Raw genomic sequence first — 27466 nt, forward strand, 5'->3', positions numbered from 1 at the left:
AGGGGCGAAGCATGCCGTGTATTCGTGGCGTTTTGGCGTTTTTGCCAACGCAGATTAAACCATTGAGGGGTAGAGGTATACAGCTTTGCTCTAAAAGTCTCTTGTATTTGAAGCACGAAGCTCTCTAGTGCGAGGCGTAAACGAGTGCCCCGGTGTTTTTTTAGTACGCGTTACGAAGCCTTCCTGCGCAAGGCGCGGACGAGTGTCCCGCTGTTTTTTTAGTACGCGTTGCATTCTAGCGCGAGGCGTAAACGAGTGTCCCGGTGTTTCAGTACCGTAACTACATGAGACGATGATTACGACGACGACAGGAGACGCCAACAGCCCCAGGTCCTAAGGGGCTTCGCCCTTAAAAAGTCAATGAGAAACCCAGGTACTGTGTTGCAGTCTGGGCCCTGGTCATGAGGTCTCGCTCGTGTGGGGGATCAGAACTGGCCAGCCTGGCCACCAAATGGTCGTGCTGGTGTTGGTTTTTAGGGTTTGGGAGCAATCCCACGCCATGTGGAACGCGGTAATGGGTTTAGCGCAGAATATACAGGTTGCTGGGTAGAGGGTAGGGTACATGGCGTGTAGTGAAGCGTCGGGAGAATAGGAGCTTGTCTACAGCTGGCGGAAAGTTTTAAATGCGAATGCATTTCTTAGTCGGGGGTTGTCGTGCTCCGTCGGCGTGCGCCTGCATTCCTCCAGCGCGAGCGCACGTGAGCGCGCGCCTCGTAGTTCTGCCTTCGTCGTCGTCGTCGTCTAGGCGCGGCGGACCCGCGCCGCTACAGTCGGGGGTTGTCGTGCTCCGTCGGCGTGCGCCCGCAGGTATTATCTCTCCGCGCTCCTCCTCGCCCCTAGCAACAGCTGTGGCGCGCCTAGCAACTGGAGCAGGTGGTTGCTCGGGCGGGAGTAGCGGAGGGCAAGGGGAGAGGAGGAGCGCGCTCGGGCGTGTGAGGGCGCTCGCATCGCGGAGCTCGGCGGGAGAGAGAGCTCGCGCGCGGGGCGGGCGTGTTGCGCGGGTCTCTCTCTCCTCTCCGCATACCCTCTCTCAGCTCGCTGCGCTCGGAAAATGTATATAAATGCAGTGGAGCGTACGCCTCTCTCCGTTACTGCTTGCCGCAGCGCACTCATCGGTGCTCCCAATGCATTCGCATTTCCGCACGATCCCCTTCGGGGAGGTGGGGGGAGTTTTTTTTTTCGTCAGCTCTTGTACGGAAGGTATGGGTTGCGGCTAAGAGCAGCGCTCGGCGTGGCGGTATTTCGCCAACATATCTGGGTATTTCAGCAGAGAGTCCAATCGTAGTTCGTTGTTCTCTTGGGAAATGGCCTGGAGTGCTTGAGCCCGCGAGGGACGTGTGTTGTCTAGCGCGCGACATGAGAGTAAGGGCAACTTTTCGCTTTACAGAATAAACCAAGGTCTTATGAGGACATACGGGAGTCTGTTATGATCATCAGGTGAGGCATGTTCCCTGGGGGGAGGACGCTTGTAGGGGCAAGCGCGATGACTATCTTATCTGCTGTTTCAGTGCAGCAGCTTAAGGTGTCGCCGCGATGAGTTGCTGGCCCTGACTGTCGACTGTGCTGGCGGCATGTGCTAGTGGTAGGGGATACGGGGAGGTGTCCGTATATCGGTAGTTTGGCTGCATAGCATACCTGGCGGTGAGGGCTTTGGTGCGTGATTCGCTGCGGGCTTTATTGGAGGTTGTACGTATATTTTGTGGGATGGAAACAATTGTGAAAGCCTGGCGTATGACAAGGGATGCACCTTTTTAGAAAACGAACATTCATTTATTTATAAAAAATAAAATCGTACTGTTACAGTGAAGCAATCACATCACAATCACAGCGATGCAAAACGACAACGCTTAGCACGCGGCATAGACAATCATTCGCGCTTTCCTGATTGATGTTTGACATCTCTGCTCTGTGGCGTCGACCGAAAAGATAAGAGTAAGGCCGGGTTCAGACTGCTGTCGCAACTGCTGTGATAACGTTAGAGAATGACGTCATTTCACGCCTCAGCCTACCGAACTGCGTGACATGCCGTTTTTTTGCATCCATAGATCACGATATGGCTTTTGCGTCGGTAGTCTGAATATAGCCTAAGCCTCTATTGAGGAGAAGTAGGCGTGAGGAATGAAGCTAATTACTGGGAGGATAGGGCTTGAGTCTTCGGTAAGGGCTAGGATAAGGCGAGGTCAAGGCGATGGGACACACGTAAATGGAAGAGGAGGCTAGCCTTGCAGAAGAAGGAAGGTACGAGTGAAAAGGTGAAAGAAATGTAACTGGATCCGTATTTGAACCTGTAACTGGATCCGTATTTGAACAAATTACGCTTATTTCCATACTGCGCCTTGGGCAGCAGGGCACCGTCTGTTCAGCTCGTCAGCAACGCGATCGAGACGCTAGAGCCCGGTGCACACACCCCACTCGCTATAACGGCGCTACCTATAATTTGTAACAGCGCCAGTGACCTGTAACGGCGCGAGCTCTGTTGTATTCCTGCACAACCGGAAGGTCTCTTAGACGCAGAACATTTAGAAAACCGTTGAGAGGTATCAAACGAAAAGCCAGGTTTCTAAACTAGAAATATGCTCTATACATTGTTTCGGGTTTAAACGGCGAATCTCTCCCATACAGCTCAGAAATATAGGCATAATGTTCTTGGACCGCAATCTACAGTAATTATATATGGAACGCTACACCCCACTTCACCTAGTTGCAAACATTTGGACGGTAAAATATGATAAGCATTTTGTTTTTATTACATAACAAACCAACCCCGCTACCTTAGTGCCTCCCAGGAGAGTAAAAAACGCGTTTAATGCTAGTGTTCAAATAAAACTGCATGCACCCTAATCTTAACATGAATGAGATCTGGCATTAGCGGTGCCTGTACAAAAAAGACTGGTTTATCGCAATTCCCAACGCCATAAAGGGAAAAAATCGAAATAAATTATTACCGATGCACGGGTCTTTTAATTTAGATAGGTATCATAATGATACCTATCTAAAGACAGGATGCCATGATTTGAAGCGCAGCACAAACACACCGACTAAGAATAGAGTAGACGAGACAGCGCCTGTCTCGTCTACTCTGTTCTTCGTCCGTGTGTTTTTGTTGCGCTTCAAATCATGCATCTATTCACCAACTAGCCCAGCAAGAAGTTCTTATCAGCTAAAGACAGGAACATGGCTAAACAGACGACGCACAAGACGAAGAAAAACGGACAACCACAGGCGCTGACTTACAACGTTGTAATTTTTTAATTCTAACGATATATGTGAGATGCCAAACAAAAATCAGTTGTAAGTCAGCGCTTCTGGTTTTCCGTTTTTCTTCGTCTTGTGCATCGTCCGTTTTGCGCTGCTACCCTCTTCATTAACGTTTAACCAACTCGCCCAAGCCTCAACCATATCACACTGAGCTTGTGAGAACAGGGAGAATGTGGCCGTTTCGCATCCGTGCAGATCGTCAGCAATTGTATACGCCGGCGTTACATGCCCGTATCTCTGTGATGCAGGGTCAACCTTACCCTTTAACTGAACCCGTGCGCCGAGGCTCTATTTGTACGCTACTGGGACGTTCGCTGATGGTGAGGAAATAGGCTGATTTCGTACGGGCCCACTATCGCTTTGCCTTGTATGCTGCAACGGTTGAATGCCCTCCACGAGGCCATAAGGTAACAAGACAGGTAGTCATGCACGTGGAATGAATTCTAAATTTCACTGGGACGAAATTTAGAGTTACATATGCTCTTTCCCCCGGGTAATATGTGCGCCACAAACCCCGCTCACGTTAATCCCCATTGTTTTCAAAGGTCGCATCAAGACTCAATATGGACCACCATCTGTGTGATCTGCTCTCCATGCAGGTGACTGAAGGAGGAGCAACCACCGAACCAGCATCCACCGGCGAGACTGGGTCCACTGCGGGTGGCGGTGCTTCGGAAACCACGACGCCCATGTCAACGAGGAGGGCGACCCTGGAGGTACACCTCGGAGACACAGACCCACCGGGCCAGCTGCTTCCCTTTCCGTTGCCCCTGCCGAATCGCACGGAGCCCTGGGTCAAGAACCAAGGTATTCCTTTCTGCATGCCGTGGGGAAGACAGCATACGCGGCTGTATTGAACGTTCTTCTTTGTAATTATCTTTTTCAAAACGTTACGTGCAGCAGATTCATGAAATTGGCGGTGAACGTGCGAGCTGTGATAGGAAATAAAATATATTACGTTTCCTTTTCCTTCCAGGACTGAAGTTTATAGGTTACATTAAAACACAAAAAGGCTTATGTGCAGCTAGAGCATGTATTACAACTCGAATAATTGAAATTCATTACAGCACGAATACTTGGCGTTTTAATCTATCTCAAAAACATATTTCTCTTGTTAGAAGAAAAATAAGTATATTTCGTATACATGTCACACATCTATATACAAAGTTTTTAGTGTGCTGGGTGTTCTCCGCATAGAACATTACCGACCGTTTCGTGGCCAATACGAAATCTCTACCAAAGCAGTTGGAATAAATTATTACTTTTAGGTATTTTGTAACCTTATCTCTTCCTGAATGCCCGGCACTGTCTTGACAATGAAAAAGGCATGGCATGTGCCAGTATCGTTCCGGCCCACCTGTGAGAAGCAACATCTAAGGAACGAACTGGAAAACTAACTAAGAAAACGGAGGAACTAACTGCCAAACGCAAGACCATAAAACTGTCAAGTACGGCGGATGAGATTTAATATGCCGACCTGTCAAAAGTGAGAAGTAAAGCAAAGGACATCCTTGCATAAAGCATGGCAGTCATCGAGGAAACTCTGCAAATAGGCGGAAGCTTGAAAGCAACTACGCTAGCTGTCGGCAAAGACAGTATCTAGGCACTCAGAGATAAGCAGGGAGATATTACGCACAACTTGGACGAGATAACCAAGGTAGCAGAAAGATGCTACACCAGGCTATATGCAAGTGACGTTCGCCCAGAGGAAAATACTGAGAATACAAGCTCAACTTACGATGTCCCACTAGTAACTAAAAAGGAAGTAGGAAATGCACTCAAAGGCAGGAAAATAGGAAAAGCTGCAGGTGACGACGGCATAACCCTGGATTTTTTGAAGGAGTAAGGAGATGTTGTGCTAGAAAAACCTTCTGTACTGTATTGGAATGCTTAAACACTCAAAAAGTGCCTGTAGCATGGAATAGCACCAACATTATTCTGATTCACAAGAAGGGAGATACCAATTGAGGACCACAAAAAATACAGACCCATCAGCCTACTCTCAGTTGTTTACAAGATGTTTAACAAAGTTATAGTTAGCCGCATAGGTGACAGCCTGTATTCCCAACAACCCAGAAAGCAGGCGGGGTTTAGGAAAGGGTACTCCACCATGGATCACATCCATGTTGTCAATCAAGTGATAGAAAAATCCGCAGAGTGCACTGAACCCATTTACATGGCATTTATCGATATGAGCAAGCGTTTGATTCCGTACTCACCACAGCCGTGTAGAAGCATTAAAAGACAAGGAAACAGAGGAGACCTCCATAAGAATTCTAGAGTACATACTAAGGAATGCACGGACAGGATAACCCTCCACAAGCAAAGCGATGAATTTCCGATCTGAAAGCAGTAAGACAGGGAGATACCATCTCGCCAAAGCTATTCACCTCTTGTCTCGAGGGGGTATTTAGAAAGCTTGACTGAGAAAACACAGAATTAAGGATAAACGGGGAATACTTAAGGTTTGCGGACGACATAGTCTTCCTAAGTGAGACTGCAGAACACCTCCAAACAATGCTTCAGGAACAACAGTCAGAAAGCATGGCCGTGGGGCTAAAAATAAATATAAATTAAACTAAATTAATGAGGAATAAGCAGGCCAAAGGCGTCCTTTTCAACTTAGGGAACGAAATGCTATAAAAGAATATATTCTGGGACACAGGGTAAGTGCTGACCGCAACCACGAGAAAGGAAACCGGCGTAGAATAAGTATGGGTTGGGAAGCACTCGGCAAGCACTCCCAAATAATGAAAAGTAAGCTACCTGTGTCGCTCAAAAGAAAAATCTAAAACCAATGCGTATTGCCGGGGATGACATACGGAGCTCAAACTTTGTTCCTTACTAAGCAACTAGAAAACGAACTTAGGTCTTTTCAACGGACCATGGAACGAGTAATGTTAGGAGTAACACTCAGGGACAGGAAACGAGCTACCTGGATCAGAAAGCAAACTAGAGTAGAGGATACCATAGTTCAAATACAGAAAAAGAAATGGACTTGGGCTGGACATCCAATGAGAGGAACCGACATCAGGTGGACAATTGTGGTGACAGAGTGGATGCCAAGACGTGGGTCTAGAAGGAATGGAAGGGATGAGGGATGAGATAGAGAAATTTGGGTGAAAACAGTGGACTCGAGCAGCGCAGAACAGGAGCGGTTTGGGTGAGCAAGAGAGGCCTTTGTCCTGCAGTGGACCTGAGTAGATTAATGATGATGATGGCTTTTAAAGCGAACGCCTTAGATCTGTATATTTCATGGAACGCGCGTGGTACAGAAAGGCGAGCTTGACCCTGGGGTTGCGCTGCGGGAAAGAGGAGCAGCAACCCCGGAGGAGGGTTCTGAAAGACGGCGACGGGCTGTAGAACGTTCTGGACGCGACTCGTATACGACGCCGCATGGGTTCAGAGCTTAACTGGACATCGCCATGGGTGACGACGCACCGGGCCCTAGTCGCGGGCGCGGGTGACCGAGAAAGTACGCCACGGCCGAAGAGGTTCAAGCCGTCTCCACTCGTCGTAATTCCCGTCCAGAGGATATTTGGGCGGGCTGCCATTGTCGGCGCCAGGCTAAAGCCAGCGCCAACCACGTCCCCGCAACACAGCTTGGCTAAATAAAGTTTACCTCCTCCTCCTCCGTCCGGAGGAAACTGCTTTCGGCGGCAGCTGCCCGACGAGAGTAATATGAAAGCTCAACAGAAAGTTCAACAGCCGCATACTACCCGGAGGTCCAACTTCGCCTTCCCATTCTTAGCGAGTTGGAAGCATCCACCGGAATTTTTTCCCAAATCAATAAAAGCAGGTTTCTCTTTTCTTTCGACACTTCCGCCTCTGGTTAAAACGGCACCACTCCTTATCTAGTGCCTGTGGGTGGAGAAATCTTTACTTGGCTTGGTTGGCGAAAGCGTGCACCCGACTGTCGCCCAAAAATTGGTGCATGCTCGATTCTTATTCGCTGCGCCGCATTCCATTGCGCGTGCCACTGAAAAAAATAAAACGCAAGGAAAAGCGCGGACACCAGAAATCTACACCGCAGAATGAAGTCCCAATTGGGCTTTAGCTTCACTGGGTGTGGTGTCGTAGCCTAATGGATAGTGTATCTACAACAAGTAGCTGCAGTGAGTCCGATGTCGAAGCTGCTGGCTATTGTCGACATCGCCAGTGGACTCGTCGATGGATCTAAACAAAAGAAAGGCTTTCGCGGTCTCATTTTAATAGAACACACTTAGGGTCCTCAGCTGTCGTTCCCCGAAAATTGTGCGGGAGTGCGTGAGGAAGTATTCAGGAGGGTGTCAGCCTTGTCTTCGTCGGCTCATTTCGTTCCATCGTCAGCCATAGCGTGGCATAATTACCGGCTGGTGTCATCCATAGCACCGTTCATTCATTCCCGCTTTCGAATGACGTAGTGATACTGCCCTTCGAAACTAGCTCTGTAGTACAACTGTGGTCGATGGTGAGCGCCACATGCCCTGCCCATTTGTTTTGTTTAATTTCAGCTCGGGCATCATTCACGCGTGTTCGTTTCGAATAAATGTGTTCCCGAGATCTCGGTTCGTATGGCTCGTTCACCTGGTGAGGTTTAACATGGTTCCTCCTTGAGAGCCCTGCGGGAGAAAACCGGGCATTCGACGTCATTGCAAATATGTAGTATGTTACTGACTCACCTCTTTGTCACCATTCAGCAGAGTTGTACGTAATGCGTTACAAGTAATCGATTATTTCAAATAATTTCCGTTTCTCGTAATTTTGTAATATAATCGATTACTTTCTCGAAACTGTAACGTTCTGGGTAATTCAATTATATTTTTTACAATCGATTACCGACAATGAATTACTTTTTTTCCAGAATCAAGTTGTAACAAGTCTTCTACAGCAGTTGTCGTCCCGAAATTATTCGGCCTGTCTGTAGGGACCCCCTTCTGTGAGATGTTGCCGCAACTCATCTCTCTTTACACCCAACTCGGTAGCTTCACCAGAGAGCACGAAGGCGAGGCCACACGACGGTGCACCTATACCTGCCCGTCTCGTCAATCGTTCAATCTTTCCGCGGTTTCCGTTAGTGGTGCTGGGTAGTCATTATGGAGGCTTCTTACAATTTGCAACAAGTCGTGAGCAGGGAGTTCGTTCTAATCAAGAAAGCTGCTTTTAAGCCAGCAAAGATGTTAGGCCGACACAAATCCGTACGGCGTAGGCAGAAAACCCCGATTCTTCATGAAAAAAAAATGTGGTTGGGGAGGCTCCGGGAATCTTACCCGAGACATTTACGCCGTGAAACCAGCAACCTAACCACTGGACCTCGCCGAAGTGCCGAGGGGTAAGGTTTAGGACCGGTGGGGAACAATAACATGTGCAGCCAACTGGAAAGAAAAAAAAAAACGGTTCCCCTGGTAGGAATCCAACCTCGTGAGCGCAGCATTTCCTTTGGGTTCGTTGCGCGGGCGTTGGCTGTGGACTTGTCCGCGGGTTCCAGCGCATGCGCTGACGCGGTGCCCTTTGGAAGAGATAGGAAAGCCTGATGACGAAACGATCCGGGCCTGTCAGTTGTGGAGAACTTTCAGCGGCAAGTTCAGAAATAAATGTGAGGCGACGACGTATGGCGCGGAAACTTGGCGCCTTGAGAGCAAAATTTCCTTGAGAGCAACAACTTGAGAGCAACAACTGGAGAGCCAGGTTAGGTCGGCCCAAGGGGCCATGGAACAAATAAAGTTTGGAGTAACACTTAGAGACAGGATGCGAGTTTCCCGAATCAGAGAAGAAACGACAGTAGAAGACATCATAGTTCAAATAAGGGAAAAGAAATGGACTTGGGCTTGCCACGTAATTAGGCGAAATGACAGCCGGTGGACTACGAGGGGGACAGAGTGGACACGGAGACACGGGTCTAGAAAAAGAGTTTGAGTGAACTTGTGTTGTTGTCTTACCGCAATCAAATTTTGAAAGAAAGTAACGCGAAAGTACTCGATGACATTTTGCGCTGTTACTTTTCTGGTGCTGTAAATAACCACTGTAATCAATTCCAATCTTAAAAATTTATTGTAATCGGAATCGGTTACTTATTTTATGTAACGTGTGCAAGTCTGCCAGTTATTCACACACGACTTGTTTCGATGAGATGAAATTACCGAATTTTCCGATACGTCCTCGATTCAGGAAGTAACCTTCCGCTTACCTAAAAAAAGTATAACTTCCGGCCTGGCGTAACATTCTAATACAGTAAATTCGATATTTGTGGTGAAATATGCTACTAAGGAAAGAAAGTTCACTAAAAAATTGACGGCTGCTCATCACTTTTGCACTATTTGGGCCATTCGGTTCACCTGTCTTCATTTGAGGGTGTAATAAGGTGTCATTAAGTGCCTGCCAGGCGCGACGAAGCCCAGCAGCCCTGTTCGGCGGCGGTGTGCAATGAGCGAGCCGACGAGGTCAGGGCGGTTTCGTCAAGACAGCTACGGCTCGTTACAACCGGCGACCAAGGCTTTCTCGGGCGGACATTGCAGCCGACTAATTACGACTGCAAGGCCATCTATCGAAGCGTCGGCTAGCTACGTAGTGTTGCGATCTCTGCGTTGCTTTCGTGACGCGAAGCCCACGAATTTGCAGCGCCCAAAGGTTTCCGTAATCACGCCCTCTGAGCGGCGAAAGCGTGCCGCACCTTCTGTAGAGCGGCTTTTTGTGCACCTTGCCGAGTGGCCCGCCGCCCGGAACAAGTGAAAGCGGCCCCTCGCGGCGACCACAGTGGCGCCGCCGTCAAGGCATTCAATGCCGCCGTCGCACGCAGTAATCGCCGTACCGTGACTACAGCAACTACAGCCACCGTCGCGCATCGCGTCCTTGCGCCCTGCAGCGCGCGCATCGCACACTCCGCTATCTCGTCGTCCGCAACCACGTGGCCTTGCCGCGTGGAGTGTGTCCCCGCGCGTCCCTTTGTGCGCGCGCATCCATTATGAAAGTCCGTCCCGCGGCCTCGTCCACACCCCTCCGCCTGCTGATACGGAAACGCACTTTTTAGTCGAATCGTCCACATCTGGCTAGAAAGCTAGAAAACTCAATTAATTCTCTCCGCCTGCGCCCGAAAGCCAGTATTTACCTCTTCTATTCTGCGCGTTGCAACCGCGAATTTGTCCGTCGGATCGATTGTATACCAGTCGTACGCATGACAGCTTAGCCAATTAACTGTAGCGGGGATAACACGCTCTTCGCATATCGTCTAATCGATGCGCTCATACAGCGAAACGTTAAAAGGCAATCTCGTGCGACTACATGCCTCGAGGCCCACTTGAATGCAGCAACGACGTAATCTCGAATCTGATTTGATTGATTGATTGTGGGGTTTAACGCGCCGACGCAACGCAGGCGATGAGGCGCGCCGTAGTGGAGGGCTCCGGATTAATTTTGACCACCTGGGGATCTTTAACGTGCGCCGAAATCTCGTACACACGGGCGTTTTTGCTTTTCGCCTCCATCAGAAAAGCGGCCGCCGCGGCCGGGAATCGAACGCGCGACCTCGTGCTCAGCAGTAATCTCGAATCTGGCTTTGGCCCTGCTCAGGTCTTACTTCGAGACACTTTCCGCTCTCTCCTCTGCGACTCTTTTGCCAGCGTTTCCCGATCACAAAAACTATACAAATTGCGTTGTCCTTAATGAATCCCCTCTACTTTTAAAGCGAACGATTTCTCCACTGGGACCGATAGTGTCCTGTCAAAAAAGCTAATGCGTTTCCCCATAGACCAGTTGGTCGACCGAAAAGCTCTGCCAAGATTTGGACACACGGCGAGTGCGCGAAACCGGGATTCCATTGTGTCAAAACGGCTACGTGGAAATCGCAAAAAAGGAACGGTTTCAGATGAGACAACACAGGCATGGATCATGAAGGAGGCGTACAACGGTATACTACCTTTTTTAACACGAAAGTATTCTATGCCTGAATCCACCATGATCTGATTGACGTCATATCCATCACGGAAATGAGATTGCCAGGAAAAGTTCCATTGTCGTGACAGCGCCAGGATTCGAGCCGGAATCTCCGTGCCAGGCGCTTTACCCACTGCGCCATGAGCTGAAGCAGTGACAGCTATATTAACGCACCATATATCCTTCCTATAAGCTCCTCCATTTAGATGGTGCTGCCGTCTACGAGAGGTGAAGCGAAGTAGTGCATCACAATGCTAATGAGCGCCGACAGTTGCCGCCAGCTGAGCTCGTCGCAACGCAACCGTCTGCCGAACACTCCGCGGAGCAGGAATGCAGTGGTCGCACATTTGCCAAAGCGACGCGCCAGCAGGTAGTCGCTAGCCAAGCACACCGACAACAAAACAGCTCCGCAAATAATGCTTTTTTGCTGCAGCGGACCGTGAGTTCACCTATCGATTCGCTGGCAACCCGTTCGGTTACGTTCGCATGGTTTGCGAGCGCGTGTGGTTTCATTCTGGTTTACGCAGTGCTCCGATGCGTGCATTCCAGTGTCTAAGTTGATGCGTCCGAAGGTGTCATCCCGATGAAATATAAATAGCGATGGGAAAGTTCATATATATGCAGACTAAACATTCAACTGATCCTTTGAAGGCACATTTCCCATTCGTTTTCAGTCGATTCCTATGAAAGAGGGATCAGACACATTTTTATCGGAAACCACGTATCGACATACATTTAGATCGTTCGTGGACAGTGCGTTTACTTAGTGCGGGAAAAATCGTCGTATGGTTTCGTTCTTCGTTTGCGATTTTGGTCTGTGAAGGTTTGACGATCGATTGGAGACACTTTCAGCCAAGGTTGGACGAATTTTCAGCTTTCGCGGTCCTCGCAACTTACTGTAGGAAGGGATGCCCGTCGGTGGTGAAATTTCACTGCTATGGGTCATTTTGACAAACAGAAACAGAAAAGTGCTATACCAACGTGAAACGACGGTAACAGGCGTTTCGGTGGATTTAATGCAATTGCGACAAATAGTTGTACCATACCCAAGAGACAATGACGCGATCATGAGGCCATTGATTCCCGTCCCCAGGGCTGCTTCGATTGATGGATCCTCCTGTCCTGTCCCAGGACAGAATCGATTGATGGAAGCGGTATTTAATTGCCGAGCCTGGTGGAAGACATCCCTGGTCCTGGCCGCAGCTGACTCCCTAGATCTCTCTGGAGGGTTCGGGCTGTTTAGGTATGCCATCCGCTGCTTGCACGAAGAAGCGGTCCTGGGAGGGAGGTGGGGCACTTCCATACCCGGTGGCACAGGGTTCCAGGCTGAAATGGCAGGTGTAGGGGTATAAATAATGCGCAGGAGGGTGGACTCCAAAAAATGGTGGCCTTGTCCCTCGTCAATGTTGGGTGCGGCGCCGGGTAATTCCGCGTTCTTGATGGTTATGTGCCAAGATGTTGGTGTAGTTAAGGAGCAGTTCGGGCTCGAGAGCACAGGCGAGATCAGTCCGTCTTGCGTAACCGTCCGGGGTGTATGCGCCCGAGAAGCGTCGCGTACCACCTCATTACCCTCGCGGGGTTTGTGTCCGGGTGTCCAGACTAATACTATGTCGAGGAGCCGTGGAAAGGTCTTCAGCTGTGCTTCATAGCTATCTACTGAGGTAATTGCGGCAGGCTATTTGGAATCGGTATGGTGACGGCACCTTTTCCTGTAGTGGCACCTAGATCTATGCTGTTCCTTCAGCGGCTTTCGTGAAGTAAGTGTGGATGGTCAGGGCGTTCAATTCATGCCAGTCGGCTGTGGGCAAGCGAACGGCGTGTACCGGCTGATGCTGGTATGGAGACGCGTTGGTGTACCTAGCCGTCAGTTTTCTTAGTGGAGCGAATCTGCGCTCAATTTTAAGGCGATTGCGTTATTCGGCTCGCTTTTCGATTTCCCCGTAGCTGCAGCCGCTCGCTATCAGCCGTGCTCATCAAGCGTCCGCAGAAATACGTCATCGCTGCACCCTGAAGCTACGACTGAGTCAGCGAGAAGCGAGGGCTCGCCTAAATCTGGGATATGGCGCAGCGAAAACTGAAGTGTGGGAAGGAGGACAATGATACTACGGCGGGGACGAAAGAAAAGACACGCATTTCGAGCAGGTGTCGTGCCTGCGCAGTGAAGTTCGTTCAGCACCTCGTCGGCGGTAGTATTCTCGGCAGACACGGTCGCTAGCCGTGCCCGCAATTGACGCCATCACACGAAGGCGCCTCTCCACTGGAAAATAAAAATTTAAATTTTCGGTAATTCACGCGCGAAGACACACCTGGGGCCCTATTTTCGACTGCACAAATTGCCGGCAATTCTGGCAATTTCCCGGAAGTGTTTTCTGATTGGCTTTCAATTTTGGTCACGTGCTTAGGGTTGACAAAGCGGTTGTGTGTGCTGTCGTCATTTTGACGTTTCATGCCGTTTACGGACACTAGTTCTAAAGTTTGCCTTATTTCTCATTAATAAAGGCGCATAATTCTTGGCCGGCAATGAAAAACCAGACTAAATGCAGCGCACTAGACAACGTAAGCCAGTCTTTGCTATTCAACAACAATACTGCTTGTAATACACACCCCCTCTGTGATTGGCTGAGAAGGCGTGACGTAATTTAAACAGTTGGCGGGAACGATTACGTCATGCATTGGCAACTTCAACCTGCGTAAAAGTGACGTAATGTTACCTAACCGCTTGAAAATGGCGGCTGTTTTGTCGCAAAATACCAGCAAAATGGGGCAAAAAATTGCCCCGGCTTACGGCGCCGCGAAATGTGCGGCAATTTGCAGCAGGCGCCGTTTCGCATGCACGCTGTTTAAAGCATGTTTCCTACCGAAACAAATTATAGTTTCAACTGCTTCCAAGTCAGCCATCATGGAACATACAAATAACGTGCAGTATTTTGCTTTTATGTTTGGCAACGAAATAAAAATTATTTGTTTGGCGTAACCGCAACATAAGAGGGCAGTACAAGCCTCCCCATGATAAAGAGAACCCAATGCATGGCATTTGTCCATACTTGTCCTAGTAAGCTGCTGGGTCACATGATCGAACTCAAGAGAAAAATAACAATGAAAAGTGACTATTTAGTTCATTACAGCGCTGATTGCAGTCGAGCTTGACGAATGAGTGAATCGGCGACATCAGTACGCTCCGCGGTTATCAGGCGTAGCGCTTCGCTGCTCTTATGTGTCATAGAAGCGATGGTCGCGGCCGTCTTTTTCTGTGATCACGCCATAAACTTGGTAACATAGCAGCAGACGATGGCGTGGCGGCGGTGGCGGCAGGGAAGGTGATAACACAACAAAGCTTGCATTGAAGCCGAGAGCCCAGCTATGTTAATAAAAGCGATTGAAAGAAATAAATAGATACGGTAAAAAAATGGTGTGATGTTCTTTAGCTCGACATCCGCCTTTCGCTCGCTTTTGGATCAACGTTACTCGATCGCCTTGTGGTGTTGATGCCAAATTGGACCTCCAGAAATGTGTTTTTCTTGTCAGCCTCAGCTACCGTCTTAATTTTTAAGTACATGCCAAGTGTTTTTATATCTTTCTTGCACAATATTTGATACCTTGGTAGCGACCTTTATGAGTGACTCGTCAAATTACATTGCATGTCGTCATAGCTATAGGTGCAGCACGTCACTGATTGCTTACGTCGTGCTTACGCAAAAAAAACATGGGCGAATTGCCGGCAATTTGTGCAGTCGAGAATAGGGACCCTGGGCTGTGGGACGGGCAGTAGTGGAGGGCTCCGGATTAATGTCGACATTTTGGAGATCTTTAATGAGCGCTGAAAGACTGACACCAAGGTGTTTCCGTTTTTGCTCCCATTATGAAAACGGCCACCGCTGCCGGGAATCGAACTCGTGTCCGTTGGCGCAGCAGCTCAACGCTTTACCCATTGAGCCACCGCGGGGTGTTTTCTACCGCAACTAATGCCGGCACCAGCATTGGGTTACCAAACTATAACAGGGAGCAACGGATTAACGCCACTCTCCGCAAAATAAAGGAAGGCATACATTATTAATAGAAACGAATTAACATAAAACCCAGTTTGTAGCATCTAATTACATCAATTTTCGAAATACTTTTCGATATTCCGGCGGTTCTGTTTCCGCCGCAAGCTGTGTTTGGCAAATGACGGATGGCGCCACGCAGCCAAGTTAATCACCCTAGAATCGGTACAGAGGTCCTCCCAGAGAACAGTCACGTAATTCCTACTTGGGCCTTATTCTGGCCTGCAGTATTGTCTAAATACAAATGCTCGGCGTGGCTTTAGAGTCAAGCGGCAGAGCAGATCTATGAAAGGCCAAAAAGAGAAAATCTTTAACCAGTTTCTCACATTCTAAAACGCCTAACCAGCAGGAGAGCAGGAATGAGGGGAGAGACGATAAGGCTGGTACAGTCACTGATCGGGAGCCTCATTTCACTGAACTATACCGTACCAATAACTTCCCCGCACCGAGGAAGATCAAATGAACACCATCATCAGGACAGCATTAAGGCAACCTGCACCTCTCAACTTTTACCGTGAGACGCACTGCCAACGGTAGACCACCAGGATAACAAAATGGACCCCCCAGAGAAGGGTTTAGAAGAAGGGGAAGGCCTTTAACTCTATGGAGGGACGAAATATGAAAATGCGGAAACAAAGATTAGATTTGGGCAGCGCGGCACAGCAGCAGGTGAAGGTCAATGGGTTGTTGTTGTCAAATCTTTTATTCGAAAAGAGAACGCCGGAGGCCTCGTGGAGGAGTTGGGGGGGGGGGGGGGGGGATTCATAGATGAAAGGGGTTCGTCATGAGTTCGTGGTCGGCAGAAGGTGGCATGAGCTTTTTTCACAGGAGGATTTTACAGCATTCAATGGTCGTAAACCAGCATTCACTGGTGTAGGCCATCGCTATATAACTCGCGCTATACCGCTCTTAGTGGCGAACTGTAGGATAACGTTAATGGTGTGTTCATATAAGTGAGGGGATCGATATGTGTTGAGGAATCGTGGCTTGGGAAAGTGAAATGCCGGTATCGAGAGAATTTGGGGCATATCCAGACCAGGTGGTGCAAATCAGCCTGACGGCTTGCTGACAGTGTGGGCATTTCGGGTTGGAGGGGAGGTAGTACCATTTGCGGATTGTTTCCGGTGAAAATGATGCATCTTTATAGGATTCGTTAATAATTAATAACAAATTATCAGTGCACGAGTACGCGCACGTAGCGCTCACATTAATGTGAGCGCTTACTCGCGTGTACCCGTGCACTTACTCGTGCGCTTACTCGTGCAGTTTTTGCACAGGTATATTGGTTCCTACGTCGTCACTGAGAAAACATCTCCGGTGAATTACCGAGACAACTGTCCCCGCCCTCCCCCCCCCCCTCCCCCCCCCCCCCCCCCCCGACAAGTGTCCCCGACAACTGCACCCGACAACTGTCTTCACAGACCGTCGCGGACGCTTAAGTGAAATTGTGCACGTTTCTCGCATGAAGCGTTTTATGCATCCCGCATCCTAAATCGTGCATCCTAAACCCCGGAAAGAAGGCAATGTGAGCGCTTACTCGTGCAATCGTGGGCTTACATGCATCCTGGAACTACCCTAGAACGTGCCCGTCCACCGTCCGCCGGTGTAGTCAATGTCTCACCTGTATATAGCCATTACAATCATCATGTGTCTATAATCACCATCGCAAGTCGTTCGGTCGTTGAGTCACGATCTGGCAAGTAAAGCAGCTAACCATTCGATCTGCTGCCTCCTTGAGAGATTTTCTCGTCTCCTTAGAAGTAGTAGAGGCTACCTTTGATCCCGGCCTCTGCGTAGTCCAGCTTCACCCCTGGAGCTCCTTTGCGGCCGCCTTTTACCGGCGCCAACCACTCCGATGGAGCGAGAACGCGCGCTAAATGCACCCGCTTCTGTCTCGTCGGCATTCCTGGTGACCTGCCGCCAGCGCGACCCTGGGTTCTTCCGTGGCCTTCGTGGCGACGACATTGAAGACTGGCTGAAACAGTACTACAGGGTCATAGGGGGGGACTACGGATATGTCGCATTCAAACAGTTTCAAAGTTGTCGAAACATGGTATTTAAACTACCAGGAAAAGATAAGCGCATGACTGGGCTAACTTCACCGGAGAGCTTCGCAAGGTTTTCGGCGTTCCTTTCATTCACTCGGATGTAGCAAAGCAGAAACTTGGAACTCGTATGCAGCATCCCGATGAGACCTACGCGTCGTATATTGAGGATGTACTCGCTCTTTAAGGTAGGATTAGCACGGAGATGTCAGAAACAGACAAAGTACGTCATATCCTCAATGGAATCGCTCACTTCGCCTTCAATGCCCTCTCACTGCAAAATCCATCCAGCGTAAATGACATACGGGCCGCGCCGCGCCGCATGTCAGCGCTTTGACCAGCTTCACGCGATTCGCCTACAGCCGACTACGGGACTTGCCAACTAATATCCAGCTAACATACGTCTATTCGCTGATGATTGCGTCCTATATCGTCCCATCCACAATAGCAACGATAATATAATTTTCCAGCATGACCTTAATATTATTAAAAAATGGTGTGATACGTGGTTAATGTCATTAAATGCCATTAAAACCTCAGTATTGTTATTCCAACGCAGGCCGGCCTACATTTCGCATCGCTATGTAATTGGTAATTCTAACTGTTTCATATGTAAAAACCTATAAGTGTCTAGGTGTAACTTTATTTAACCCAGGATCTTACATGGACAACTCACATTACGAACGTGACCAATGATACCAATCGTTTTCTTGGGTATTTACGCCTAAATTTACGTTTTTGTGCTACATCCGTGGAACTGCTAACCTGCCAAACACTTCTACGACCGAAGCTGGAATACGCATGTGGAATCTGGGATCCCCACCTTTCTAACTTATCTAATACACTGAAATATGTACGAAACCGCATGGCAAGATTTATTTTTTCGGACTCCTCCTATCACGCGGGCGTCACTAATCTAAAAAGCCAAGCTAATCTTCCTCCACTCAAAACAAGGCGCAAAGTTAGGCGGCTCTGCTTGTTTTACAAGTTCTATCATTCTCGAACAGCTGCCAACCTCATTAAAGTACATCGTCACTCTGACCGCGACCACCACCCATTGGCTGTTTACCCAGGAAAGGCGCTCACCTTTGCCCATCAGAATTATTTCTTTTTTAAAAACAACGAAAGACTTGAATGATCTTCCCGCCGACGCCGTGGTCAACTCCAGTACCATCCGTTTTCACGAAGCCATCGAAGAAATTTTGTACTGACTTTGAACCATTGTATTAGTAGTGTATTCCCACCCCTTAGTTAAAACCCCTGTACAGGGGCCTTTGAAGTAGAATAAATAAATAAATAAATAAATAAATAAATAAATAAATAAATAAATAAATAAATAAATAAATAAATAAATAAATAAATAAATAAATAAACAAACAAATAACGGAGCAGGGGTGCCTCGCTGTTGGGTGGGCCATTCAAAGGTTCCGCCCTAACTTCTGCGGCCAGCATTTCACGGTTGTCACGGAACACCACTCGTTATGCGGATTATCTACGCTCAAGAACGGACAAGAAGCGCTTAGACGCAGTCGCCCTTTCACGCTGCCCGTTGCCTCCATGGCCCGCCTCTGCCTCCCTTGCTCATCAATCTGCTCTACCGGTCACACCTATTCTTCATTGAATGGTTGAAAATCCAGACAACCTGCCGGAAATCCAGCGAAGCGACACACGTTGCCGTACAATAATGGGCAGAATGGAAGGCTGCACACCACCTCACAACAGCCGTCCACGTCGACAGCTAAGGAATTTCCGGCGTCTCAATGGAATTCTTATCGTTGCCGCCATCATGCTGAAGGCCGCAGATGGGTGCTTGTTGTACCTCACCAACCACGGAGAGGCGTTTCATGACAATGCCACAGCAGGACATCTTGGTTTTGCAAAAACCTACGACCGCATTCGTAGTCGTTACTTTTAGCATGGACTCTCCACGTACGTGGCCAAGTATATCTCCTCTTGAGCCAAATGTCAACAGCGGAAGCGCATTACGTCTGCCGCATCCGGTCCGCTCCAACTGCTACCTTGTCCGTCTGTGCCTTTTGAATCAGCGGGCATTGATCTATACAGACCGCACGCATGCACACCAGCCGGCTACCGCTGGATTGTGAATGGGGTTTATCAATTAACCCGAACGCTGAGATGTCACCTCTGCGATCTGGATGCGCCCAAAAATCGCCGATTTTCTCATGAAAATAATTGTTGCGGCACGCTGCACATCGCGTGCTTTCGAGCGACCGAGGCAAGGCCTTTTTATCTCAAGTTCTTGCAGAAGTGCTTCGAGCTGCCAATAGCATTCATAAAACAAATAGCAGCTACCAAGTTCTTGCGGAAGTGCTTCGAGCTGCTAGTACTGTTCATAGAACGAGTAGCAGCTACCACCCTCAAACTTACCTCTTCACCGAACAATTTCATAGAACTATCCCCGACATGTTCTCAGTGTATATTAGTCCAGACCACAACAACTAGGATCACGTGCTCCCTTTCGTAACATTTGCCTATAATGCGGCTGTTCAGCACACCACCGCCTATTCACCTTTCTTTCTAGTTTTCGGCCGTTCCCCTTCCTTTGCTATGGACATCGCTTTCCTCTCTGATCCAGTGTCTACTGCTACTCCATCTTCCGACCACTTCACCTCCGAGTCAATCACTTCCGTCAGCTAGCCCGCATAAACACTGAAGCCACGCAGCAACAGCGGAAAACACAGCATGGTGCCACTCACTGCACCGCCCATTTCCGCCCGGAAGATGACGTATTGCTCTGGACACCAATTCGCCTACCTGCAGCTTGTGCGACAAGTTTTTTGCACCGGTATATTGGTCCCTACGTCGGCCCTTAGCAAACTTCTCCGGTGAATTACCGAGTGTCCCCGACAACTGTCTCCACAGACCGTCGCAGGCGCGGAAGTGAAATTGTGCACGTTTCTAGCATGACGCGTTTTATCCACCGCGCATCTTAAATTAACGCGGGAAGGCGACCGCTTCCAAACTTCCGCCCGGGGGCGGGGGAGGGGATGTGAGCGCTTACTCGGGCACTCGTGGACTTAAATGCATCGTGGACAATCGTGGTTGTGCGGGTGATGGTGTGGGCCGTAGTTGGTTCGGTCACGTGCGGTCGTTGCCACAGAGGAATGGGTATCGGAAAATCAGGTAAGGGGAGGCGGTCTTGCTCATCCTAGGCCGTGGGTGTGGCACCTTGATGGGTACGCTTCCGCTTGGTTGTACTGGTCGGTTTGCTCTTGGATTATTATTTCAATTGGTTGAAGGGCAGCCGCAAATTGTGGGTTTGGGATTTCTGTATGGCGGGTTAAGCCAGCGATGGTAAGAAGAGTCGCAATATGAAAAACATTGGGAGCGCGTCGTCGGGTACAATTCAATGTGGAAGATCGGGCTCCAAATGTAAATTTGCCGACTGCGGCTGGGCGGGCAAGAGTCTGCGCTGGGTTTTCTTAGCCCGCCCATGCTACTTAGATAGCCTCGAATGGCATGTTGAGACGAGTTCTATTTCTGTTTTAGTTGGTTGAGCCATCTATTCGGGGTAGGTTACTTTTGTAACCGACTGGGATTCCTAGTAGGCGAATGTAGTCAATTTTGGTGGTGATCAGTGGGGTGACAATCATGATGCAAGGGGAATTAGTCAGGCGCTGGATTGCGGCCGGAAACTGACAGAAACTGTTTTATTATTGTCTAAGCTCAGTCCGAGGCTCAGTATGGTAGATTTAATGCTTGCCACTGGATTTTGGAGGTCCGTAATTATAGGTTGTTCATACGGGTAGTCCCTTGACTCAGTCGATATTGTGATGTCGTCCGCATAAATAGTAAACCTCGCACTAGTCTCTCGTTGAAGGTTCCGGGTGATCCTAATCATGGTTATATTAAAGAGTGTGGGACTGAGGATCGAGCCTAGAGGGACTCCTCTGTGGAGGTAGCAGGTACTAGGGGTCCAACCTGGGAAAGTGCCTTGAAGCTTGATGGGGCGGGCTTCTAGGAAGTTTCGAACCCATGTTTGGGCTCGTCGGCTAGGAAAGGCCTTAGCAAGTTCTTCGAGGATGGCGCTCTGGCTAACACAGTCAAAAGCCTTTCGAAGTCAAGTGCGAGTACATAGTCCGGGATTCTCCAATAGCTTGAGTGATTTATGACGCGTCACAGCACCCATCACACTAAACTTTTTGACACCCTTTCTGGCCGAAAAGGGTGTAAAATACTTGTCCCATGGCTAACACTCCTAAAAGGTGTTTTGGCAAAAAAAGGGTGTACGGATGAAAAGAGGGTGTTGAGGTCAACACCCTAAAAAAAAGTGTCGAGCATCCTCACACCCTTTTTTTAAGGTGATGGCATGCGCAGTTGCAATGGGAATTGGCGGAAGCCGCAGCATTCAACACAAACAGTCAATACGCACAAGTTACATTTGGAACACAAATGAAGTGAGCAAGAAAACCAACGGGATGCAAGTGGTACAGGGAGTGCTTACTTACTCAGTAGTACATGTGCTGTTTTTGCTTTTATATCCAGCAAAGGAAAGCCCCCCGATCGAGTCGGTGAGCTTGTCGCAAAAAACAGATATTTTAGCGCTAATTTTGGAAGTATGGATGACTATGGATGACTATGGATTACTATGAGAATATACAAATCAACTCGCGGATTGTCAAAAACTTTTTAATCACGAGGTAGTTTTTGTGTTCCATAACTTATAGAATTTTATTAAATACCAAGCAAGTATTCCTCGCCACCTCAACACCCTTCAAAAAGGGTGTTCATTATTTCAACACCCTTTTTCCCAGAAGGGTGTAAAGCTACAAATTAGGGTTTTCGAAGCCAAGGAAAAGGGCGTAAATAAAAAGGGTGTAAGAAAAAGGTTCTAAGAAAAGACCGCCAACGAAGAAAAAAGGTGAAGAGACCTCCAAATTTGGAGGTACCTGTTTACACGGGTGGACTGAACATTTTCTACAATCGGGGGGTGTTTTGTACCTCACGATGTTTTAAAGCAACCTGAATTGGCTTAATTTATTACCAGTGAAGCTCTTTAAGCTGGAGCTTGTTTTGGGGCCGTTAGCAAAGGAATGCAAAGAAAAAGGACTGCGGCACCTGTAAAGGGTGCACCGCCGCAGATAGGGTATTATAACACTGAAGTCGGCTTTCGAGCTTGTTAGAGTGTGAGCACAGGGGGCGTATGCGCATCTCTTACGACACCATTTCAAAGGTACTAGTCATTTGTGGATTCTAAAAGGCAAAAAATTGGCGCAGCTTGCAATAGTGGTGCAAGGCTGGAGAAACAGCATATCTGGGGGCCGACCTAGCTTGTTTCCCCCTTGGATCCCCTGGCAGTGTGTGTGTGTGTAGGGGGGGCACACACACTGAAACAGCCTTGTAAAATCCGGTTAAACTTGGCCTCAGCCCTCAGCGGTCATCCTAGCTTAGCAAGAACATTAGCACCGAAAGAAACTAGGTCGACTATCAGCTCCACTGTTCTTTTTTTTTTTTTTTTTTGCAACTGAACACCTATTTCACACTGTTTCAACAACCTACAGAAAGCCAAGCGTGTTGCAGCCGTTAAACACCCTTTTCACTTCACGACTATAGTCTTTTTAATTTTGAATTTTCAAATTGCTGTTTCACGTGCCAAAGCTAAACTTGGGGCATGAGGTGCACCGCATATGGAAACGAGCGACAATTGCATACGAGCAATTATTTTTCTTGCGTTTGAAAATTTCTTGCGAGTAGAGGAGTATATGAGGGGATGTCTTCTTCTTTACAGTGCTATTATGCATCCAAGCATGGCCTTATTCAATGAACAGCTGAACACCTTTTTCACACCCTTTGAACACCCTATGAAAAACCAAGGATGTTGAAGTTTATGAACACACTTTTTTCACAAAAAAAGGGTGAAAAAGGGCTAGGAAAAGGGTGTTGAGATTCAAGAAAAAGGGTGTAAAGGCCTCCCAATACCGTTTTTCCACTTATGCTACACCCTTTTTGGCTAAAAGGGTGTAAAAAGGTTTAGTGTGAGGCTGTCGGTAGGGCCGATATTCGGAGGGAAACTAGTTTGTGCTGGGTGTAGATAGGGTTCGATATACTATAGGTTGTGCACTTTTCGGTTGTTAATGAGTCACCGCATGAGATTAACTAGGACGGGTGTGAGGGAAATTGGCTGAAGATGGGAAAAATCGTTAGGAGAGGTCTGTTTCTTGTTAGGTGTCGGTGTCGGATAGATGAGTGATAGCTTGAGATGTAGTGGTCCCTGCCCGCCTTCCCAGGAATCGTTTATTTCTTCCAAGAGTTTGTATCGTGCTGGTTATGGAAGGTTACGGAGATGGGTCCATTGTATGTCGTCCTGTCCGGGGGCTAACTTCGGTCTGCCTTGGCAAATACCTGTAGAAAGCTCAGCGATTGTGAGGGGGCTTTCAAGGTAGGAACATGGTTCCGGGGTCGGGATTTTGGGTAGAGGGGATGGGGGAGTTAGTGATGCGTGTGGGATGAAGCTTTTGGGTAGCAACTGTTCGGTATCCACGGGATGCGTGCTGCTCAGCATGATGTGGAAATTTAGAAGACTGCGCCTCTCTTTGTGTACCTCTCTCTGTGTAGCGTCTTCCTTAGCGCAGTTTACCCCTTATGATGGGGAAAATTGGTGTTTTACTGCGTTTTTTTTGTCCCCAAGGCTCCGGTAAAGTTTCCATAAGGAAACGTAACCTGGTGTTTCCCCGAGGTTGTAACACAGATGTACCCCGTTGTCGTTTGATAGTCCCGAGGTCACTGGGAGTATCCCATTGACTTCGGGAGTGTTTCATTGTCCCGCGGTCAATGGGAAAGGAGTGGCCTTCATCCTGCAGTAGACCTAAATTTGCTGGTGATGATGGCGATGATGAATACGTCCACAAATTGTTTCTTTGAAACGTTTTTGAAGAAATTAGAGAAATCTCTCGCCTCGCACCCATGGTGTGTTATAGAAAACAAAATCAGGCATCCTATAGAAGACAGGCACCTCCGCCCCCCCCCCTTCCCTCTCCCATAAAAGCTCTCTAGCACTATCAGAAACACGGATCCTAACCTCCACAAGGACAGGGATATTATAAGATCAAGTTCCTTTTAGGAAAGTTCCAGTATCTAGAGAACACAGCATACACCGACTCCGGGATTCCCGAAAGTAAGAAGCAGAAATTCTCGTAGTTGACTACTCTGGCAATCTTTGTGACTGCACAACTGTTCTACATGCGCGAACGAAGAAGCAGTAGTTGGAGCTGTCCACTTGGCAACCCGACTAGCGGAAGTATCGATAGAAAGAATCTTAAACACCATTACAGACTGTTGGCTGCAGAGAGAATAACTTAACGCTTCGGTAGGATACTCCCATCCACAATGAAGGAAAGGTAACGCCACGTCGACAGTCGGACACAAGGGTCTGGAAGAGAACGGGGCACTGACCAAGAAGCACGCGAACCCACATGCCGTGCACCTTGCAGCCACGACTACCGCACTCCCCTCCCCGAAAAACGATAAGAACGTCTCGTCTCGTAATCCTAAGTCTAGGAACACGATCTACCTCCGTGCTACAGGGATGTCTCAATCGCGAAGAATCGCAAACTCTGTGGAGGTGAAACCAACACAAGTACCTACAAATAAATGTGGGCGAAGGTGTTCGGTGAGAACATCATACAGAAACTTAAAAATCTGGTGAATTCGGGAACATCCACCCTTTTCCACGCAACATATAAGGGTATGATCAGGGGAGAATAACCCCACCATTACATATTCCACTTCCATCGAAACATCGGAGGCAGCTTTGACTAGCTCGTTACCTCAAAATCAGCGTGGGCTGATTGGAAGGACAAGGGAAGGAGCTCCTGCATGTGGGGCCCTAGACTTTAAATTTCACCTGCAATATCTCTTTACCCCCTTTTTCTAAACCAGAACTATTTCTTCTTCAACAAAGATTTTCACTGCCTTTCTATCTTCGCAAAAAGCAAAGACCTTCACTCCGGCATAGATATTAGAGAATAAACACTTTGAAGCACTGACACTGGCACCTTCTCGAACAAACCGACCAACACCAAGCAGCCGACACCCTTCACACTGACGTCTTCAGCCACATAAGTACAGATGACCTTTGTGCTCCTCTGTAAATGCAGCAATTCCATTACAAAACGCTCCCTGGGGGTCGAAGTAACGCTATCGCGTCGTACTATCGCGTCGTGTATCTTAAGACCCGAACGTAGAGGTCGTCTGGGACTTTTTTTGGCCGTCACTTTTATTTTTTCTCAAAATTAAAAGGCCAGTTCCGCTTGCCGCTGGCAAGGATACAGTGAATACAATTAGGCACTCCGGCCGGGCTCACTGGATAAACATACCTACTACGAGGTCTTGGCTTGACACCTGACTGCTTTTCTGGTGTAAGCGAAAAACAAAAGCGGCTGCGTGTATGAGATTTCGATTCACATGTGGCCCACAGTAATTCCCAGGCGTCCGCTACAGCTGGCCTCATCGCCGAAGCGTAAAACATCAGTTTGGATGGAAACTTCAAAGTTGCTGATGAAATTTATCGCTGAATTTCTGCAGAGAAACCTTTACAGGCACAGCTGTAGGCAATGGACCCACAAGGAGCCAAGTTGTATTTCGTCTTCGCAGGTTGCGAGTGAAGTAACCTAAGCTTATACATTATATTTTTCGATGCTATAGGCGTCAAAACGTTCATACCGTTCGCCCAGATTTACTTGCTAGGATTGAGGCTCGGACATGTTGGTTCATGGTTCTGAAGACGGAAGCAGCGCAAAATTAGACAAACAAGAAAAAGGAGGCGAGTGTTGTTGATAAGGGACATTATCATGTTAGCCTTGCTATTTCTTGTAATTTTTGACTCTAGAGGTGCCCGAACCTTGAAAAATAAACTGTTGTAAGTGAGCACCGTTTCATTCTCGTGTGGGTCCAATTTTGTGCTGCTCCCCTCCTTCAGATTTACGTACTCCTTGGCGTAGCATAAGAATGCCCCCGCAGCCACGACAGCGATTGTTTTCCCTCATAAAACTCCCACGAGTGGAAGCGAGGACAACGATTCAACTTCCCTTGAGCAACAGAAATTTATGGAACTGTTTTAGCGGTTTACCGATGTTCAGCGATCGTAATGTTTGAAAAGACAGTTATTTATTTATTTATTTATTAAAATACTCCAAAGCCCGGAGACGTTACAGAGAGGACTGACTAACAATTCATACAACATTAGTTACAGCCGTTCTGACTGATGTAGGATCCCGAATGCGGGCGATGGAGGTGGGGAGGTGGTTCCAGTCGTCCCAGGTCTTGGGCATGAACGAGTAAAAGTAGGGGTTTGCGCGACAGTTCGGAACCCCTACCTTGGTCCCATGGTCGTTACGTGCGGAGTTGTGGGATGGAGCAGAAATGAGAGCCTCTTTTAGAATGCGGTTAGTAAAGTAAATATTGTGAAAAAAGCACAAGCGCGCAATTTTCCTTCTAGAAGCAAGCTCACTGAAGTTTAAGAGATTTAATTGGCGCGATGCTACCGGTTCGTGAGTAGTTGGTGACAATGAATCGAGCAACCCGGTTCTGAATGGCTTCCAAGGATGAAGACAGCACCACCATATAAGGGCCCCAAGTCGATGATGCATACTCTAATTTTGATCTAATAAGGGTTTTATATTATAAGAGCTTCAAAGACACTGGAGAAACAGCAGAATTACGGTGCAAGAAGACAAGCTGCGATTAGCATTATTAGTAACATAATAAATGAGTTCATACCATTGCAGATTAGTGCTAATGTGAACGCCAAGGTACTTATAAGAGACAGAAGGTAATTGCACATTGTTAAGTTTGTACGAAATTATGTCAGAGGGGTTATACTGTTTTACGCAAGAAGAAACTCTCACTATCGTACATTTTCTAACGTTAAGTTCCATCAGCCAGTTATTGCACCAAGAAGACACGGTATTTATGCCGAAATGAAGAGAGACGGAATCCTCCGGGTTAGTTATATCACGGTAAATTACGCAATAATCAGCAAAAACTCTAATTGTAGAAAACATGCTGTTAGAAGGTTATAAATATATATTAGGAACAGTAAGGGACCTAGCACAGAACCTTGCGGTACTCCAGATGTTACGTCTTGAAACGGTGAGTTGCAGTTATTAGCACTCACATACTGTGTTCTGTTAGACAAAAAACACTCTATCCACTTCATTTAGCTGCTGTCTATGTTAAGAGCACTTAGTTTTC

The 27466-nt window shown here is 48.0% G+C and overlaps 1 protein-coding gene across 1 annotated transcript in view; it reads left to right on the forward strand.

Moving 5' to 3' along the window:
- The window catches only part of LOC144179414 (uncharacterized), a 204755-nt gene that overhangs the window by 47724 nt on the left and 129565 nt on the right, over positions 1-27466 (forward strand). Inside the window, exon 3 of the mRNA XM_077707767.1 lies at positions 3858-4065. Coding sequence (XP_077563893.1) covers positions 3858-4065 — 208 coding nt within the window. The remainder of the gene's footprint in view (positions 1-3857; positions 4066-27466) is intronic.

This window comes from Haemaphysalis longicornis, unplaced genomic scaffold (genome assembly GCF_048455015.1).
Source record: "Haemaphysalis longicornis isolate Haplotype H1 unplaced genomic scaffold, Haemaphysalis longicornis Haplotype H1 scaffold_1, whole genome shotgun sequence".
Taxonomy (NCBI): Eukaryota; Metazoa; Arthropoda; class Arachnida; order Ixodida; family Ixodidae; genus Haemaphysalis; species Haemaphysalis longicornis.